The sequence below is a fragment of the Lolium rigidum genome, chromosome 1 (assembly GCF_022539505.1).
Source record: "Lolium rigidum isolate FL_2022 chromosome 1, APGP_CSIRO_Lrig_0.1, whole genome shotgun sequence".
Taxonomy (NCBI): Eukaryota; Viridiplantae; Streptophyta; class Magnoliopsida; order Poales; family Poaceae; genus Lolium; species Lolium rigidum.
Genome location: NC_061508.1, coordinates 74,321,992 through 74,342,983, shown reverse-complemented (window position 1 = coordinate 74,342,983; position 20,992 = coordinate 74,321,992). Strand labels below are relative to the sequence as shown.

General features: G+C 44.2%; 3 protein-coding genes across 3 annotated transcripts; all 3 read left to right on the top strand.

Moving 5' to 3' along the window:
- The first annotated feature begins 1,422 nt into the window (after window positions 1-1,422).
- LOC124675867 (transcription factor BHLH6-like) lies at window positions 1,423-2,642 on the top strand. The gene is made up of 3 exons (XM_047211937.1): window positions 1,423-1,598; window positions 1,686-1,875; window positions 1,984-2,642. The coding sequence occupies exons 1-3, from the start codon at window positions 1,528-1,530 to the stop codon at window positions 2,491-2,493; spliced, it is 771 nt and encodes a 256-aa protein (XP_047067893.1). The 5' UTR covers window positions 1,423-1,527; the 3' UTR covers window positions 2,494-2,642.
- A 695-nt stretch (window positions 2,643-3,337) lies between these two features.
- LOC124647418 (transcription factor BHLH6-like) lies at window positions 3,338-6,626 on the top strand. Its single transcript, XM_047187371.1, has 3 exons — window positions 3,338-3,508; window positions 6,024-6,107; window positions 6,311-6,626. Exons 1-3 carry the CDS (start codon window positions 3,338-3,340, stop codon window positions 6,314-6,316), a joined length of 261 nt encoding a protein of 86 aa, XP_047043327.1. The 3' UTR covers window positions 6,317-6,626.
- Window positions 6,627-18,792: 12,166 nt separating this feature from the next.
- On the top strand, window positions 18,793-19,512 carry LOC124647408 (F-box/LRR-repeat protein At4g14103-like). Its single transcript, XM_047187361.1, has one exon. The coding sequence runs from the start codon at window positions 18,793-18,795 to the stop codon at window positions 19,510-19,512; it is 720 nt and encodes a 239-aa protein (XP_047043317.1).
- The last annotated feature ends 1,480 nt before the right edge of the window (window positions 19,513-20,992 follow it).

The window sequence follows — 20,992 nt, the reverse complement described above, 5'->3', positions numbered from 1 at the left end:
TGGGTTTTACAGCCTAGTACCGCAAGACTAGCTGAAGCGAGGTTAGTGAGAGAACACTACTCACTTGCTTAGTTACTATTTTCTTGGTACTAAAGAGGGTTATTGTGTTCCTTCCAAGAATTTACGAACTATATTATAGTGTTGTACTTGTATGAGGAATTACATTTTTCAAACTAGCTAGATGGTGTAAACGAAGAGAGCTGAGGATATACAACTTCGTCGATAGTAGGTAAAAGAACGTGCATCGGTGTTTGCATCTTATCCATACGACTAGATTCGAAGGACACCACAATATATGTAAGGTGAAGTATGATTAATCGTCATAGATTGAACCATGGAAGGAAAATAATGTGTTGAACCAAACATACCCCTCACATGAAAGAGGTCGTGTTGGCCGCTGCCACATAAATAACCTGCAACCGTGTGACAAGTTGCATGGACCCAAATAGTGACAACTTCTCACGGTTAGGTAATAATTGTCCGAAAATAGAACAATAGCGAAATGGTTGTGCATCTTGAATGGAGGCTACATGAAGAGTTGTTAATCAATGTTAGGTGTGTTAAATATAATTGTTTAGTCTCTTTAAACAAATCAGTCTTTTTCATTCTCTCGGACGTCAGGCACATGGCCCCACTATGCCTGCGACGTAGATCTACTAGCCATCCATGTCGGATTCTACAGAAATGCACACGCACTAGAGAGAAATGAGCAACAAATTGTGTACTTTTAAGACGAATCTCAGTTGTCAGACTAGATGATATTACACAGTGCATACCTGTATAAACGAAGATGTACTTTTAAGACGAATCTCAGTTGTCAGACTAGATGATACTACATTAGGTTAAGTAGTACTCCCTCCGTTCCTTTCTATAGTGCCTATAGATTTTTGGCATTTATTTCAGAATATAAGGTTTTAGCTTAGCTTTTTTCAATTACCCCCTCCACGTTCAGCTCCCAAATCGTTCAGCTTCCAAAATTGTTATGGTAAGTTAGGAAGATATGGATTTCCAAAATTTTACGTTGATCTCAAATCATTCAGCTAGGGGTCTTGTGTACAAAATACTCTTGCGCTAATTTTCGTGCCAAAAAACAATAGGCACTATAGAATGAAACAGAGGGAGTATTACACAGTGCATACATGTATAAACGAAGAGAGATGAAGCATACATTAGGGTCATTGACATGTCGTATGTATTGTCCCCACACAGCTCCGATGTTCGCATTGTCTCCACACACGTTCTCACACGGGTTCTTGTCCAAATTTGGAAATATACGCCCCTGCCCGCTGCCACATTAATGGCCTGCGACGGGTCACAAGCGACAGCATATGGACCCAAACGCCGACAGCAGATGGACCCAAACGGCGACAGCTAGCAGCGCACGAATTCCATCCATCATTCCATATCCATGGGTAGAACGAACTGGACCAGCAAATGGCCAGCCACCCATGCTAACGTGGAGACCACAACAAGAACAGCACGAGAACATCAAGAGACGGGTTCGCAAGCCGGACGTCCTAATACCTAATGGAGGGCGACATGGACGGGAGCTTCGATTTCTTCGAGGACGTAGTGTTCGATGTTGCCGTTCTCGACAGGTGAGCCGGCCGATCTGCTTCTTCTTCTCCTCGGCCGGCGTCTCTATGTGATTGTGCTATCTTGATTTGCCTGCCTAACTGCTGCAGTATGTACCTGCCGGCCGAGGACTCCCTCCAGTCCGCTCTCAACTCCTGGTACGACGACTCGAGCTCGCCGGAGGGCGCCAACCCGTGCTTGACGAGGGCGGCCAAGAACATCGTCCTCGAGAGGGACCGCCGCAAGAAGCTCAACGAGAGGCTCTGCTCCCTCCGCGGCGTAGTCCCCAACATCACCAAGGTCGATTGCCGGATCGATCGCATGCATGCAATATCAGTTTAAGAAGAGGAAGAGGATTTCTTGTGTGTTACTCTTGTGTAACATCCAACTGGGACGATATATGTATAGATGGACAAGGCCTCCATCATCCAGGACGCCATCGAGTACATCCAGGAGCTGCAGGAGCAGGAGCGGCACATGCTCGCCCAGATATCCGACCTCGAATCCGCCGCCTGCACTGACCTTGTCATCCAGGCGGAGGAGGACGCTGAGGGTTCCCCGCCGTGGAAGAAGATGAGGAGGGCAGCCTCCTCCATCGACGGCGCTGTTTTTTCCCTTGCCACTGATCAGCGTGTCGAAATCCTCGAGGTAATTATTGCAAGAAATGTCAAAACAAAATATCCAAGTAATGACACTGGCATACTGGCATTGAACAAAAATACGCTAGGGTGGCAATGTCATCTACTGAATTTACTCATGAATATATGCTCCACGAAACCTAGCTTACTGACTATTAGTATTAAATTACTTTCTCAAGGTTGTATATGTAGAGATCACTCAGACTCCGAAAAACCTATTTCTCGGTTGACATCGTCCGATCAAGGTCATCGTATGCTTTTGAGCCTGCATGGATCTTGATGTTCAAATCAAATATAGTTCTTAACATTGAAACGGAAAAAGGTAGACACACACCATCATCACTTAACTTAATAAATACAAATATTAATGGTTACATACTAGCCTTTTTTTTTATTAGTGAATGAAACAAGAAATAGGGTATACAATAGCCTCCAGATAGTGATTGACCGTCAAGCGGGCTGTGAGTTGTTGATTTTATATAGCAGCAGTTATTGTGAGAACAAGCAAACATGGCAAGTGGTTATCCATCATGTTTCGGCCATGCATCCCGTACCATCCTGCTCTTGGCCATCATGCACGGCCTTATCAAAATCCTACTCTGTCAATGGATCAACTTTCAGTCCTATTCAAATGAACCTGACCCAACCGAAAATTCTGCTTCTAAAATATTCCCATCAGCTTTCAACTCTAAATTTGGTCTCTAACGTCAAAGCTTCCGACTCCAAAATAACCCAGCAGTTCAAACCTAAGATATGAAATTTATTGCTACAAAAATGAATCCATAGTCTACAAATTAGAGGTTTTATGAGTCTTTGTCATAGTTATTATCGCTGGTGGGCGATCATCAATTAGCACTTTGAGGTCTTTGGTCATAAGAAGGATTACTAAATATGGTAACTATAGTTTCGATCAAAATAACGAAAACCTTGCAGTATAACTACAATGTGTCAAAAGAGGAGCACCAAACATTCGGTTTATTCCTATGAATTATTTAATTTTGTGGAAAACAATTTTTCGACAACATGCTAAACATCAAACTTTACTCTTATATGACAATTTCATGAAGATAACCCATTATAAATATACAACTGAATAACAAAGATATATATGATGGTTTCTGCAGATGGAGCTGACAGAGGTAGGTGAGAACCTAGCGATGGTGAGTGTGAAGCACAACAAGATGAGGGATGCTACAGCGACGGTGTGCAGGGCGCTCGAGTCGCTTTGTCTCGAGGTCATCACAGCAAACATCACCACAATTGCCGGTGGCATCATCCACACAATGTTCGTCGAGGTAAACATCCATGCTCTATTGCCTCTCCCCATCCAATTAATTTGATGTGATCTTCTAGAATCATGTCCTGATTTCGCTGAAGGAAAGGGATAGATGCCACCTCTTTTGCTCGGTTTCTCTTGAGTTCTCTGGGTGATGTCACATGAATGATGCCATACACTAGATGACACTGTTTATAGAGTAAAATATGCACTGGTTTTCATTACGAATCTAGTAACTTCGAAAAGCTTAACGCTACCACTAGGCACCCCTAGTTATGTCTAATGGAATGAATATACGTAGAGCGGAGGATAACATGTGGGTGGTACCAACAAGGTTTTTGATTTGACGACAATAAGAAATTTTTATCTCATCGTGCATACCATTTGGTGAGTTGACTAATGGTGTTGGTGCCACATATCCTTTTTTGTTAAATGTGCGTCTAGGTTTAGTCAGTGTCAGGCCAGTGCGTCGCTGTTGTGGTGCCCATTCGTCCACCAGCCTCTCCCTGGCAACGGCTAGGTTTCATGTATGAACAAACCAAATAGTATGGTTGGGACAATATTGGGATGTCCCTTGTCTTGCAATTAGCACTACAAAAAAAGTATGATCATGTACCATGTTTTGCCCCGGCGAATAGAAAATTTTCATGTTAGATGTGAGCACACCTACCAGTCTCTTTGACTTCATGGTAGATGGTTGTGGCAGCTAACGACCCCCAAATCGACCCCCGGTTGTGGCAGAACATGGTATGTATTCATGTCGATCCTTGGTATATGTGAAGTGAGAAGGGCTAGCACCATCTACACTTGTTTCCGCTCATCCTATCACAAAATTAATGACTATGGAATGAGTTATTTGCAGTATTAGTATTTAGTAATGTTTTCTTTAGTTTTTTTTTGCACATACGAATTTTACTCCCATTGACATCCTCGCGTTATTTTGAAAGTGGTGGATCCACGATGTTACTTCTCTATACAAGAATTACAAGCTATGTTCAATAATTTACACATGAGATCGCAGCTAGTGCTCTTTTTTTGGTTGCCCTCGCTAATTTAACATTGTTAAGGTTGTGTCATGTGGTCTAGCTCGTTAATTCTCAATGACATGTACTACGTTGGGTCATTTGTTATTCTGGATTTTTGTTATTTTACCTTTAGTTTTGAACCACCTCGCTAAATGGGCCTTGTTATGTATCCACTTTATGTGATCCATGAGTTGTAACCTACTATGATATTTGCTACTTGATAGTGAATCTTCGGAATAAAGTGAATCCATGTGCATCAATTTGATATAGGGGCTGGGGCTTAATTAGCTCCCATTTCGAAAAAATGGACCTTGTTATGGTTCGAAAAAGTACATTGTCGGGTTATTCTGGAGATAGTTGGTCCCCAATGTCAGCCTCTACATGCAAGGTTGCACAGTTGTCTACGTAAAAATGCATATGAGTAGGATTCGAAGACGAGACATATTAATTGACCTATTCGACTTGCCACTATGTGAACTAAAAGATACAGTTACAAGGTGGTAAGTTTGCTATACTGACTGTAGGTTGTCTATTTTTATCTTTTTATGACTCTGAAACTAACACTGGAATATTTAAATTAAGTAGTGTATGCCATACTTTAATGTAGAGGTCGGGGCTATGTTCCCTATTTAAAAAGAAAGATTTATCAAGAAAAGCATAATTAGAATAATTTGGGTAACATGAAATTTAAAAAGTAATAATTATAAACTCTTGTATCAGTACACAAAACATTAATGGTGCATACGACCAAACAGTTGGGGACTTATAAAACAATCGTACGGCCCACTCGAGAAAAAAAATTCCGGACCTCAAGCCTCATCTTACCTCTATAAATAAATCCACACAACTTGGATTTAGCAAGAAATAGTGCTCGCGTAAAATGACACCATGCACGTCAAAGGGTACCCCACCTAACTAACCACCTTGTGTGCCAAGATTTTTTCGAAGTGTCATCATACTCGACATGCACCAATGGTCAGATCAATCTAATGGTGCGTAGACATGCTAGCACTAGCTCAATAAAGGAATGGGAAAGTTGAAAAAACAATGTCTACTTGTTTGATGCTGATAATTCTGTTATGCATGTTTTTTTTTTGCTAAAATGTGTGTTAATAGATAAATTATCGATATTTTCACTGAACTGTTTTGGCACGAGTTGGTACTCGATTTGTTCGATGAAATGTACTGGCATTGTTTTGCACTGGATCAAGTGGCAGAAATATATAAATCTCGATCAAGCACTTCTTACCATATTACTTCGTGTAAACTCGTCTTATAGTCTCATCAATGGGAAACTCGATAGTACGTGTAGGTAGGCCGGTGAAAGCATTCACTAATAATTGCAGTCGTTGAGTACATAATCTAGAATTTCAAGTTCAGTAGTAATATTGAAGATGCCACTTTTTTAATAGGTGAAACTAGGTCCATAATGTATTGTTTAAACTTATTAGCAGGTGCATATGTTTGACAAATGAACATCGTGTACTCAATCTTAAAATTTTAATGCAGATGAAGGAATGGGAAGGAGAGAAAAATCGCATGTTTCATGAAATGGGCTTCAGTTCCGAGACTACTCTTATGCAAGATGATAAGGTAAAACTTAGAACGATATATGTTCAGGTTGCATCCCGCTGAAGCTTTGCCATAATATATGTTAATATACTAATTGTTGAAGTAGAGAGATGAACATGACTCTCTTTAATTGTAGAGTTAAAATTGAATCTCGATTTTATTAGAAATTTAAGAGGAAACTCAGTTATCTACGTTTGACATCAAAGTGTCACATGGTTTACTAGGTGTAGAGGTTGGTGCACCTACAGATTCAATAGATGGACATTGTTTTGCCACACTGGAATAAGGAGTGGATCTGGTATGGCTTTTGTACAAACTTTTGCACCTGACGATTGTCAAGCCACGAGAAAGAAAGTTGTTGATTGGTATAATACTTTCTATATAAGTTGAAGAACGTTAGGTGATGAGGTGATCAGCATCATCTAACTACCTCTAGCTCGTTTATGATTTGTACCCTTCTATCGTGGAACTGTAATGTGGAGCCATCGAATCATTCATATATTTCTGTCTATGGAAATTGCAACTAAAACTAATTTTACACATGGGTGTGTACCTGCAAACTTTCAGCTTAACTACGACAACTCAAATAGAATGGTTAGACCAAACATCCAAATAATTCAAATCCCTCGCGAGATTCAGCATTGGAACTATATGCTTAATTTTTTGATCCTAAATATTTTGTCCTTATTACGAAGGTTGTGCTACAAGTACAACCCACACTAATGTGTAAGTCGGCTAATAATTCCGTTGCACTAGTCATGGCATTCCAATCCGATTCATACCGACTCGGCTAAAGTGTTCAGCTAGCGAGTCAAACTGGATCACTATTGAGATGGACCAAGCAAGTTGCCATTTTGTCCTCTCAAGCAATGGAATCATTAGACTTGATGGGATCACACGATCTGAGTAATAGATTGGACGAATTAGGTTCTATAAAATAGTGTTAAGTATCTAGGAAATTATAGTGGTATTGTTTGGGACGGTTGTTAATTAATTTGTGAGATGCTCGGCACCCTACCTTCTCAGTGGAAATTACAAGAGATTTAATATACTATGACAAGCTCAAAGCATGATGCAATAACAGTAAATGCCACGGAAGAGCCCTTTGTGGCGTATTTTGAGCGTCACAAGTATCGTCATGGAATTCTAATCACAGATTACTCCTAGTGACACGGCGCGCAACAAAACATCCCATGGCTAGGGAACACCACAGATTAGCATCACACATGTGAATGACATAATATGTGATGTCATTTAATTAATTTAGAAAAACCCTGATCCTTTTTTGGATTTGAACTTTTCCTTGGTCGATTAAGCTAGCAATGATGTAAACAATCCACCTTCGTGCTTGCTTGTTTTTTCTGAAAGAAATATGGAACGAGAAGCACCTAGTGATTTTTTATAAAAATAATAGGAACCTAAATCTGCGTCTCTAGGGCTTTGAATCTTGTGTTCCCCGTTTGGCAAGGTTTTACATAGAAGAGATAGAGAGGAAAAGAGAAGAAGAAAAGTTCTCTAAAAAGCCATTTTTAGAGCACTAAATTTGTCTTTTTTCCACCTTCCCTTTACGTGCAAACTTTGTGTGTGCACAAGGGACATTGGCACGTAAACTACCTGTGTTCCAAATTTCAAAAAAAAATGGACATTTGAAATGTCATTTTTTGTGCACATGCTGCTAGGCTGGCAGTAAAGAGTAAAGATGAACTAGAGGAGTGGTGCGAGGTGGACCAAGGGGCTAAAACATAATACTCCATAAAAAGATGTTGAAATTTAGATGTATCTTGATGTCCGAATTTAGATAAATCTCACGAATCCTTTTATGGACGGAGGTGAGCAAATGGAAATATTCCTGCAGATCAAGAGTGCGAAAGGATCCATAGAGAAAGTTACTAAGAATTCCAATCATGTGAATCAAAAGACTTATGCATAAAATATTTCACATTATTATCGTATAAATAAAAGAAAATGGTGTCAGCTGAAAAAACAAGTAAGCACGCATGAGCTGTGTTCCATATGACTTTGGTTGACTGTCAACCTAAGTCATAAGTTCTAAAAATGCCGCTGAAGGAGGCAATCTTCCTGTCAGAGACGACATCATCGTTCTGAGTATCTTCTTCAACACGGTGAGCGGCAGGTAGTACCACAGGGTTCTTCCATTGACTGCTCAAGCGAATCGAGCAAGGCCGTCCTCATTGCTCCCCAGTCTACGTCTGACAGTTCGGAAGTCTGCAGAAAACACGAATTGGCCCAAGCTGCTTCCTCAGGTGGAAGTTCAAATTCCTTCTCGTTTGATTGAATTGATTCCAGAATAGCAGGCATGAAATCATCGGGTCCAGAAGCCTCAGCCAGCTCCTCGGGTAGACTTGGTTCAGAGAGCAGAGCTAAGATGTCTCCATCTTCAGAAGTCATGGCCAGGCACTGAAATGAACAGCACCTTAGGAAGGAGTGTATAACACATACAAATATGAATAGTAATGGCATAATTAGATAATAGGGTTAGAAAAGAGACAAAGAACATATATTAGATACAGGCAATCAGATGACAAAATAAAACAGATCATATTAAGTACAGTGAAAAATGAAGCCAGTGAACATGCTGTAATATTCATTTAGCTAGTGCAACGACATAAAGTATTCCCTTCGATCCATGAAGTGTCGTGGGTTTAGTTCATTTTTAGTAAAATTTGAACTAAACCCGCGACACTTATTATGGATCGATCGGAGGGAGTAGTAGTTAATTCTGTAAAATTGTGATAATCAACTTTTCAGCAACTTTTTTTGATAAAGAGTATATATTAATATCGTGGAGATACCAATTACACCCAACCTCTGCAACAACATCATGCCCTAATGAAATAAAGGATGCACAAGGCTAAAAAAAGAGAAAAAGAATTACAAAAAAATGGTCCCGCTACAGAGTCCATAACTTGAAACAACAATACTGACACCACCACGACAACGCCAGAAGCTCAGCTTCTCCATAAGCGATGCCTCCAAGAAGGAAAATAGTGCACAAACTCTATCGTCGCCCTATCATAGATCTTAGGTTTTCACCCTGAAGAAAGTCATCTATCTCAAAACAATGCATTCAAAAAGAATATTGTCAGGCACAACTAGTTAAGGTCAGACCTTGGATTTTTACCCTGAAAGATAAGACTCTGAACTTCTCATGTGCAGTCGCCCCCACATACCAGTCGCTATTACAAGTAACGAATCGCCAAGCCAATTTCATATCAGCACCAAGATCCGACCATCATTGCTATTCCACCGATCTCGGCTTGATGACCTTCTCCGCTAGCATCATAGAAAGAAAACGAGCTCCAAAATATTAACAGCCAGTAGAGCTTCGAAGCACCCACTCTGAAACCAAACGGCCAGATAAAAATCATGGGTGCTCACGGCCGAAACCACCCAATCTAGGAATCTTCGGGCATTATTCGCAAAATGAATTTTGCCGGCAGGGCCTTCCGGAACACGACAATCCACCCAGACTGGTTGGAACAAGTATCCGACAGATCTTCAAACTTGGTCCGAGAAGAATCCTAGAACCGCCAGCTTATTCTTCGACGCGGACGAGCAGGCCCCCACGCTGCCATCCGCCGCCCGACGACGATGAAGGAGGTATGCCTCGCTAAGCCGTCGCCGCCAAGACCATGGCGACTGCAGAGAAGAAGACTCGATAGCAGGTCGTGATCCCCGGCCAGGAACCCGGCAGCGCTGCATGGTCCGAAGCAGAATGGCCATGCCCTCTAGGCCCAGATCAGGCCCAGATCGGGCGGCGCCGCCAGATCGCCGCGCCGCCGCCGCACAACCACCGGCGTCCCGCATCCCGTCGCCTTTCTGCCTCCTCCGCCGCGCCAAGCTCACCCGCTGCTGCACCTCCCCGCTCAGATGCGTCGCCGGACTTGTCTCCTCCTATGCCCTCCACCGTTTGGCGGGTCGGGCGCCGCCAACACCGCTGACGGCAGCGGCCTGGCCGGGGCAGGCGTGGAGAGGGACGCAGTCGGGGTAGATGGATCTCCTCCGAAACCGCCCGAGGGGGAGCGACCCAGGTGGGAGAGGCGTGGGATGGATCTCCTCTGATCAGGTTTTCAGCAGCTGACAGCAAACTAGTGATAAAGTATTTTTTGAGGATGATTATTGGGTTCAAATGATCTACTGTTTCCAACCAAACGGAGAGTGGTGTTTCAGATGGAAGTAAGAAGGACATGCTGGAGGCATGATGGAAAAAATCAAGCATTAGAAGTATGCACAAACACTTGAGCACTCTGTCAAATGGATCGTGAGATAAATCTGTAAATGCTGATAGCTTTCCCAGTACACAATTATGGATGTATCAAAACCCTCAAGTGGATCCTTGACACTGAAGCAATATATATTAAAACCAAGGTTTAAACTAGCACGCTATTTCTCCGCTAGCTAATAACGCGCTATAGCATATCTAGAGGGTCCACGCTAAATTTTAGTAATTTTGCTCATTGTGGCGTTGTTTGCGAAATAGCATGCTATATCACGCCAAAACTTCATAGTGTTAGCGCACTATTTTTTCAGGCAAGTTGCTTTCACTTTTTCGTGATGATGAATTGTAATCTGTTGGTTCCACTTCTAAATCAGAAGATAATATCGCTAATGCTAATAACTTTTAGTAAATAATTTATATTATGTTATTGCCTTTTGAAATGCTGATGTTAGCCTTCTAAAATATTTGAGATCTATGTTTATATGTGGTTATGTATGTATGATTCAGTCACTTTTGGACTATATATCCATTCGTTCTAGGTAAATTATTTATTTTTAGGCTATATTTAGTATTATTTTAAAAACACTATTTAAAATATACCATGCTATTAGCACGATATAGCATCCATAGCGTTTGAAGGAAGCTACCGCTATTTCATTTAGCACGTTATTTTAAACCTTCATTAAAACTAGAGTATCATACATGATCTCAAATATCAACACAATACCAGATCACAAGTACAGAACAACAACTCAGGAACACTAGAACACGAGCGAGATGGAAATGCAAAGATGCATGGGAGGCTTACCTCGAACGGCTTCGGCCGCAGATGAGCTCAACGGCGACGGATCCCGTGGCTCCGCGACTACAACCAATATTCAAGAAATCGTTAATCTTAACTTATCGGTCAACCTTAAAATAAAGATTAATCGCTTATCGACCGATTAATCGATTTTATCGGCCCGCCATTTATCGGCTTATTTTTTGTAAATCCTAATTTTCAACACTAAATTTTCTATAATATTCTATGGAAAAAATAATATTGGACCATTGCACATAAGTATTACCTTGATTTCTTGTATTCACTACAACACGAACCCCCCTACAGGCTACAGCAACGCATGGATCCGTATCTAATTACCCATATAAGGCGTTGCTAGCTCCCGTACCAACGGATTAAGTATACGTTGCGATTTTGGGGGTTGCTAGGATATAATGCAACGCATATATGTGCGTTGGTAACCTACGGGTAGAAAGAAGTCCACATAACCCCCATAAGTTTTGGGTTAGGGACACTAACCCCCCTTAACTATTAAGTGGGGCAAAACAGCCCCCTAACTATACAAAACCGGACACTAAACCCCCTGGCTGCTAAATCTGGTTTTGAAGGCGGTTTTTGCGCCACGCTGGCAGGTTTTGTTGCCACGCTGGATAGCGGTGGAGCCGCACCACAGTCCCTGGTCGAGCCGCACCACAAATTGCACCTGGCAATAACTGATCGCAATCCCGGGACGTGAGGAAAAACCTGGGGACGACGTGAGATCGGCATGGCCTCCCGACGAGGACGATCGCCACCCAGACGATGTTGACACCTTCCGCAAAGCCAAGAACATGAGGTGTGATCTTGGGGCCAGTCAGGAGCAATGCCTTGAGCTCAATGACTTTGTGTTGTGCCCATGCCACGATTCCATGGGGATCAACCTCCCGTGACCACAGGTGGAGCCTCGACTCACTTATGCCAGCAAATCCGAGCGTTCCTGCCTCCGTCGTGATAAGGATAGAGCCCCACTGGTTCCAGTGCAGCAATGGGGTATCGATCATAGATAGTTCCCCCTTGGCCATATCATATTGCAAGATTCCAGTCATAACAGATGTGTTGCAAATGAAGTAGACCGAATTCCCCAAGAGAAGGCTGGGCTGCCTGTCAACAATGGCTGGCTCTTCAATGTGAATTTGTTCGCTCCACTCACCAGTCTCCGATGAGTAGAGACGGGCAAACGTGTAGTCATGTTCGTTAACAGCGACAACGGCCACGCAGAACGGGCCACCGTGGCAGTCAAGGTGATCGCATCCGGCGGACGCACGAGCATAGAACACCGCCGCGTTGAAGTAGTTCGTGTTGAGCAACGGCAGCACCGGGTTCGGCACCCAGCACTGCTGGTCCGTCACCGGATCCCAGACGACTAGGCGCTTGTTGTCGGTTATCGCGTGGAAGAGGACGCGACCGTGGGCGACTGGGATCACGTGCCGGTAGATACGGTCGTCGGGAGCAGCCGGACGGAACGAGGAGGTGGACTGGTGGAGACGAACCTGGCTGCTGGACGGAAGAGATTTTTCACGTTGCAGAGGAAACCCAACATGGGAGGGGTTCGATGGAGCGCCCGGTAACGGTGGAGGAAGCCGGGGCTTGTGAGCAACCGGCGCCATGGCACGCAGGCGAGGGAGGCGCGCACGAGGCACGCGGGATCGTCCGGCGGGACGCGGACGAGGATATCTGGAATCAGGTCTTCGATAAGCTCCGGCGGATCCATGTTTGATTCGCTTGGTGAGTGGGAGGGGCGATCCAGCAAGGCCGGAGATGGGCGTGACGGCGCTGGCGGAAGCGGCATGGGTGTATGCTCCTTGTGGCGCATTGCGGTGGCGATCTCACCTCGTCACGTCGTCGGCGTTGTCAGCGTCGTCGGGAGCAACCGCCGTTCCGCCGCTGCTCCTTTCCGGACGTCACGGAGGTCGCCGTCTGGGTGGAGATCGTCGTCACCACTTTTGATCGTCGTCTGGGTGGCGATCGTCCTCGTCGGGAGGCCGTGCCGATCTCACGTCGTCACCAGGTTTTTCCTCACGTCCCGGTATTGCGATTAGTTATTGCCAGGTGCAATTTGTGGCGCGGCTCGACCAGGGACAAGCTGTGGTGCGGCTCCACCGCTGTCCAGCGTGGCAACAAAACCTGCCAGCGTGGCGCAAAAACCGCCTTCAAAACCAGATTTAGCAGCCAGGGGGTTTAGTGTCCGGTTTTGTATAGTTAGAGGGGTGTTTTGCCCCACTTAATAGTTAAGGGGGGTTAGTGTCCCTAACCCAAAACTTATGGGGGTTATGTGGACTTTTTTCCCTACGGGTATAGTCGTTGCAAAGTGGCAACAGATATTAAGCAACCATTGTATCCGTTGGTGCGTAATATATGTAAACTGAATAATTTAATTTCAAAATAAATATTAATTTCTGGATTGGGTGGGTTAATCGCCTCAAATATATTAAGAGGATTTTATATATGATAAATATGATAAACACACGGAATTGCACATTATGAATGCACTGCATAAAAAAAATTGTATTTAATATTGAAATCATCATATCCATACATCCATACATGAAAATTATCTTAAGATCAGTACACATCTTACAATCTTGCATCAGAATATCATATTCTAACTACTCCTAACATAAATATTTCTTCTAATCTTCTGCCTTCTAATGTAGAACCTGAATGTAGGAATCCTTGCTGACGTTTTGGACCTGAAAAAAGAAAGTTCCAAGTTTAGAACTTGTGCGGCAAAACAAAACAAAAATCAGTAGGAAAGGGGATAGTAAATTCTACAACCTACTTGCTCTACTACTCACCATTCTGAAATGTCAAAATACATATCTATATATTAACTATGCAAAGCAACGATAATCTACATGTAGATTAAATTGAATAGAGACGCCAATTTTAATAATAGTAAGACTCAGTTTGTAGGCTCTTCATGATGTATGTACATGTAAAATGGAAGGAAAATGCATAATGTTTATTATTTTTATCAGACCTTAAAGTTCACATCCGCATGCTGCTTGGAATTTCCTCGAAAACCTAAGTACGTAGCATACCAAAGTTAAGTCATGCAAGTTAATTTGTGCCATCCCGTGGATCTGAAATAGCCCATCCCAGCTACGTGCCAAGTCATTAACACAAAGATCTAAATACATAAAAAAAATAAGTAGCCATGTTAAAGATATGAACAATCCAATTAACACATGTCAGATACCTTTATTTAACTAGATTGACACAATGAAAATGTCATGAAGCACTAGTGATTGGTTTATATTTACCTCTTTGCGAAGTGTCGTCCTCAGTAGCATCATATCCAACCCAGATATAGATGAAGTTCCACTCACACCGTTTCCTAGTCAATCTTGCGGGTAATCAGCAGGAAACATAACTATAATGCCCATTCGATTAACTGCACCTGTAATCACTCAAATTAACATCATGCTAGAAGTATGTTCCCAAGTACAGATCAATGAAAGGGGAACTATTCAATTCATGTATTTCTAGGAACAATACGCAAATAGACCTTTGGGTGGCATTTATGAGCATCGCAAATACTTCTCATTGTGTATTTTCTAAATAGAGAGAGCAGAAAAAAATAAGAACGAGGTGCAATGCACCTACATAATCAGGCTGGCTCCCTCCCTCCCTCAAAAAAAAAATCAGGCTGGCCATGGATAAGCACGAATATGTAGAATATGAGAATTACCACACACTGTTTGTGCTAATTAATCACTCTTTTAGTCATGCATTTGCATAACTTAACTGTTGTTTGTCATCAACATGAGGGCACATGATGCAATAAACTAACAAGATGATCCTCACCAAGGTTACAAGCCACGCATAATGGTGCAGTTTGGGAAGAGTGAGGCACTTTAATTACTGACATGGTCTAGATAACAATTCTCACTAATGGCATACCGTCGATAAGCGTTGATTGCACACCTAGATTTTGTGTTCTACCAACAACTTCAGATAGAGCCGTGAAGTTTTACATCCACCACATATCTTTACCTGGCAAAAAATCCAAGATAAAAGTGCACGGCCAGTAGAAGTTCACATACAAATTTCTTCTAATCTGCTGAAGTAAAATCCATTTACTTTTCCTTTCAAACTTCAGAAATAGATGTCTGGGTTCTGAAAACTGCACAACAAAATAGGTTATTAACCCAAATATGCACAGATTATTAGTGGAAAATAATAACCATACTAATCATTTGGTGTGGTTCCTAATCACTTAATTAATTAGTCAGCACAGTGGAGATGAAAAACAGATCCACTCTACATTTGGAACAGAGGATGAGTGAGGTGAGAATTGCTGCCTTGACTACATAATTTCGTCACCCTTGGTATTCACCCGTGCATAACAGCAAAACACTAATAGAACGATCCAGAAAATTATGCACCTGTGAGGATGTCCGTGAGATGGATGGCATCGATGCTGTCAGGAACATCCTTGGAGGTAGCACGAAGCCGAATTCCAATAGCCCTGGCAGCCCCATTGCCAGGACAAGATCCGTAATCAGCACCATCCTGACTCTGCCCAGAACCAAGCCAATATCCCCATCGGGATCTCACCCGTCACCATGCACAAACAATATGCGATGCGGCAAAAAAGCTATAGAAAGATTGTGAACGGGTGAAGGGTAGGGAAAGGAGACAGAAATCTGAATCGGGAAAAGGAGAAGTTGTACGTACAAAGCCCTTGGTCCGCCGTGTCCTCTATGCTCCGCCCTGTACACCTGCGACGCCGCACCGTTCAGCGCATGGTCGCCTCCTCGTAAGGTCTCCAAGAAGCAACAACAATATGATAGAAAGAGGGGCGATGCGAGGGGGAGATGGGGAGGAAGGGAGATGGATGGCTATTCCTGTATTCCACGACTTGATTTGTGGCGGCGCTTTCGATCTGGCCGCAACTCTGCTATCTAGGGTTAAGGTGACTAATGGAAGGGGTGGGGATCGGGGAAGTTGGGATGGGGACGCCGATGAGCGGCGGGATAAAGGAAGGACGTGGGGAGGTGGATCTTAGATACATATACGAGCACCGTTGCAAACTATGTGTTGTTGTAGGGCCAGTTGTGTTGTAGTGATTTGAAAAAAAATAATGGAAAATTTGAGCTAATGCATAATTCTACAAAATTAAAGGACGAAAATATCGACTGTCATACCAAAGTTTATTGAAATTTTACTAACAATCGGCCAAAATATCGGCCATGAGAGTGAAAATCGGGCGAAATATCGGCTCTCATGAAGAAAATCGCCCGAAATATCGGTGTGAGGATAAACTGGCCGATATGCTGAAATCTTATCGGTTACCACCCGATTCACGATAAATCGACCGATAAATCGGTGTCTCGGCCGATTTTTTGAACATTGACTACAGCACGTGAGATTTTGCGCGCGGCAGAAGCAGCAGCGGCTTGTAGGGGAAGGTGGTGGTTGGTGCGGGGAGATCGATGAAGGCAGTGGCAGGCACACGGGGCGGTCCAGGGGACGGCGGTTCAGCGGCAGCTCGGTGTGCTCGCTAGGGTTCATGCGTGGGTTGGGAGTTGGGTTATCCGGATGAGAGTGAAGTGGGAACTATCATCGCCCTGCGCATCGTTTCACTTAAGTAAACATATTTTTGGCTGACCTGTCGAGGTCCGCTGCTAGTAATTTATCGGAAGCGGGCTCCCAAGCCGGCACGCGATGAGTAAGTTAGTGGCAGCGAGCCTTGACAGGGTCCGCTATCAATAGTCTTCCCTGCTTTTTCTAATATTTTATTAAACATGTAATTGTATCATAAAAGTTAACTAAACAAAAAGAGATATATACAAATCAGATGGATGCAATACCTTTATTTGATTTAGATGGCATGCATATATATATCCATATATATTGCGATAATTTATTTTTATATAATAGAAAATAGAGTACTCCCCTATCTAAACTAATTAAGACACTTATTTGCAAATGGAATGAGTAATTAAAAAACAAAAGCGAGGAACTGAAACCTAAACTAATAAATAAAATGTAAGGCTTTAGTCGCATTCGTCGCGTGCTTCAATCGATGTTCGTGTGGTAGTACTTCCGGCACATTGTGCCGTTGAACACCTTCACGGTGAGCACGTCATCGCCTTTGTATTTGAAGTCTACGACGAGCTTATATCACTGTGCGCACGAGTGAAATTCTTCCAGCCTTTGTTGAGGTACATCTGGCCTTCCCCGCCGAACATGACCTTCACGGACCAAACGCGGGGACCGCAGTCGGCTGCCTGCAAATAAAGTTAAGCGGGTTCCTGGCCTTCAAGAAATTACGCGAAATTTTCCGGGGAGGCCGAAAGGGTTTTCATTTATGGGGCGGGGATAAAGAACATGATGATGACATGAACATGAGATATATATACGTACCTTCTTGGCCAAAGGATTTTCTTGGATGGAGACGAAGAACTCGAAGTACTCCTGATCTATCGACGACGACGGTGGTGGCGATCCGCCTGAAGGGGTTCTTAGCAGAAAAAAATGCTAACTAGCGTATCTCGATTACCCAGATCTATCTAGGACAATGCTATAACAGAGAGTGTTTTGGTGCCTTACCCTCGTAGACCTAAAACGGTTAATGTTCCTCCGGAACATGGATGATGTACATACTCGTCGTCGACCTCGGTGTTGTTTTCAATCCTCATACGGTATTCGGCGATGACTTCCGGACCTCTTATCTAGCCAAGATTACAGAAGTACGTACATCGTTTGGATCGGAACACTAGCAACACGACGACGTACTGGGGTGGAGTTAATCCCTCCGCGCACAATTCTTCGAGGAACTGCGTGCCAAAGAGAAAATGTAGGAGAGAGATAGAGGGCGGGAGGAGAGGCGCCTCAAGAGGGCTCTCATTTTCCCTCAGGGGAAATTGTGTGCACTCCTCCCCCAAGCCTCCACCTTATATAGGGGGAGGGGGGAGGTGGCCGGCTGGGCCAAACAAGACCCATGCGCCGCAAACCGTAACCTAGGGCGCCCCCCACACCCTTATCCACTTGGGGGGTTGGCCGGCCGATCGAGGTGAGAACAATTAACGCTGGTTAAAAGGGGTAAAAAAGCTGCAGCCGAAGCGGCGCGCAGGGCAACGCGTGAGAAAAGCGTATTACACATATATTTTTCCCTTCCGGGCCAACATATTAGTAGCGTGGCATACGCCTGCATGCAGCTGGTAAATCAAAATTGTGATTCTTTAGTTATTTATTTTAGATTTGCAATTCTTATACCTGTCGTGTGTCCTAGAAAGCGCACGCTGCTGCTGATAATTTATGGTCCTGTGTTCCTGTGGGTCCTACGAACTAGCCGCGTGCCCTAGTTTGGTGTGCGCTACCACTGAGAACATATTAATCACTGAGAACATATTAATCAGGTGCCACTTTGCAGCCCGTTGCCTAGTAGCAAAGCATATTAGTCTACCTAGTTACATGGAAAAGGCATCCCAACCTACGGCCTGTCCTGCATTTTCCAGGCTTGCGAGTTGCGATTGCCAGCGAAGGCCATGCATGCACACCCTGGCCTCCCGGCAATTTCGGCCATTGGACGCGATAGTGTGCTGCGATTCAGGCTTCTTCTCCTCGCCCTCATAGTCATAGCCACGATCAAACTCGAAAGTCAAACCCCCCATGCCCGCGCGCTGGAGGTTGCGGCGATGGCCACCCCTAGAGTCAAAGTGCGAAAATGGCACAACACCGAGCTGGAGGCCGGCGTCACACTCACACCACCGGCGAGCGAAGCCGGAGGAGGGCCCGACCAAATCAGCAACCTGCCCGTCGACGCTCTCCGCAGCATCGTCTCGCTGCTCCCCACCAAGGACGGCGCCCGCACCCAGTCCCTGTCCACCCGGTGGCGCCACCTCTTCCGCTCCGCCCCGCTCAACCTCGACGTCGAGCTCCGCCGCGAGGACGAGCCGGCCGCATCCAGCCTCGTCCCCCACATCCTCGCCGACCACCAGGGGCCTTGCCGCCGGCTCTCCCTCACCTGGTACGGCTACAAGTGCGACATGGTCCCCGCACTGCTGAACCGCTGGCTCCACTCGCCAGCCCTCAACGGCCTCCCCGAGTTCCATCTGCGGCACAACCGCACGGCAAACGGCGAGGAGGACTTGTGGCGAGCGCATTACACGCTGCCGCCGTCCGTCCTCCGGTTCGCGCCCACCCTCCGCATCCTCAGCGTCAAGTGCGCCTGCCACAGGATCCGTTTCCCCTGCGTGGCCGGTGGCGATGTACAGTTCCCCCACCTCAAGCAGCTCACGTTTAAAGGTGTCATCATCTCGGAGGCCGACCTCCACGGCGTTCTTGCCGGATGCCATGTGCTGGAGATTCACAGCATCACCATTGGATGGTCGACATTCACTGGTTTGATGAAGTGACAAGTCACTCAAGCCCGACACAAGTTCATCGATGTTTATCTCGCTCAAAGCCTTGGCCGTGTCACTGGGAGGTGGATACGCAGCCTCCTGGGGCTTGTCTCTGAGGAGTTTCTTCAGATCCTTGACAAGTTCAATCTCATCATCGGAAACTGACACACCTAGATCCCAAACTTTGAAGATAGAGTCCCTTGACTCTGCCTGCTCGGCTACTTCAGATGAAACCAACTCATCACCATCATCAGGTTCCGCTGTTGTGTATCTGTCCACCTGCTTACCATGTCCATCTGCACCTCTGATTAAATTCGCAGCCTCGCCAACTTCAGTAGCATCTTCATCATCATAACTGCTGCCTTGTTGCTCGATGTCCATGTCATCGTTCTGAGTATCTTCTGCAACATTCCCAGCGTGAGCTTCTCCCTCTGAAATTACATGGGTACCTTGGCGATGCATGACTTCAGTAATATCACAGGATTCTTCTATTGGCTTTTCAAGGGAATCGAGCAAGACTTTCCTCATTGCTCCCCAGTCTACATCTGACAGTTCAGAGGTCTGCACAAAACACGAATCCGCCCAAGTTGCCTCCTCAGGAGAGAGTTCAACTTCCTTCTCTTTTGATTTGATGATTGCTTCCAATATAGCAGGCAAGAAATCATCGGGTCCAGATGCCTCAGCCAGCTCTTCAGGTAGAATTGGTTCACAGAGCAGATTGGAGATGTCTCCATCTTCAGAAGTCATGATCATGCACTAAAATGGGCAGCACCTTAGGACCTGTAAATAAGAATATCAATGAGGAAATTTGATCATAGGGCTAGAAAATACGCAGCAGACAAACATATGTAAGATACAATCAGATGAGAAAATAGAACATGCTCCCTCCATCCCATAATTTTTTGTAGTGGTTTTAGTACAAATTTGAACTACAATCAGGACATGAATTATGGAACGGAGGAAATATCATATACAGTACATTGTGAAAAATGAAGCCAGGGAACATGCTATCACATTCATGTTCAGCTAGTGCAAAGAGATAAAAAGGGGAAGTAGTTAGTTCTGTAGAATTGTGATAACTAGCTTCTCAGCAGCTGGCAGCAAACAAGTTATGAAGTATTTTTGTTTGAGGTGGTCAAGCATATGGCTTCCCCGCAAGGTCCGTAGCTCGATGAGACAGAAATACGCTTATTAAAAAAAACATTCAAACAGTGGAAACTGGTGAGAATCTTCACACCTCAACTTCGATAGGTATATTGAAATCAATCAATGCACATCAAGATACTTTTCAGTAAGTCTTATTAGGCAAGAAAAGGTTGACCATGCTCGTATGATCTCTAAGAGGGTAGCCTGACACAAGATATGATATTATCCTGAACATTTGATATCATATTTAATCACATTGGCTGCAAGAGTATAGTCTCCACAATACAGAATGAACATCATAAAACAATATTATTGTCCATGACAATTAAGCCTGTTCTGAGAGTGC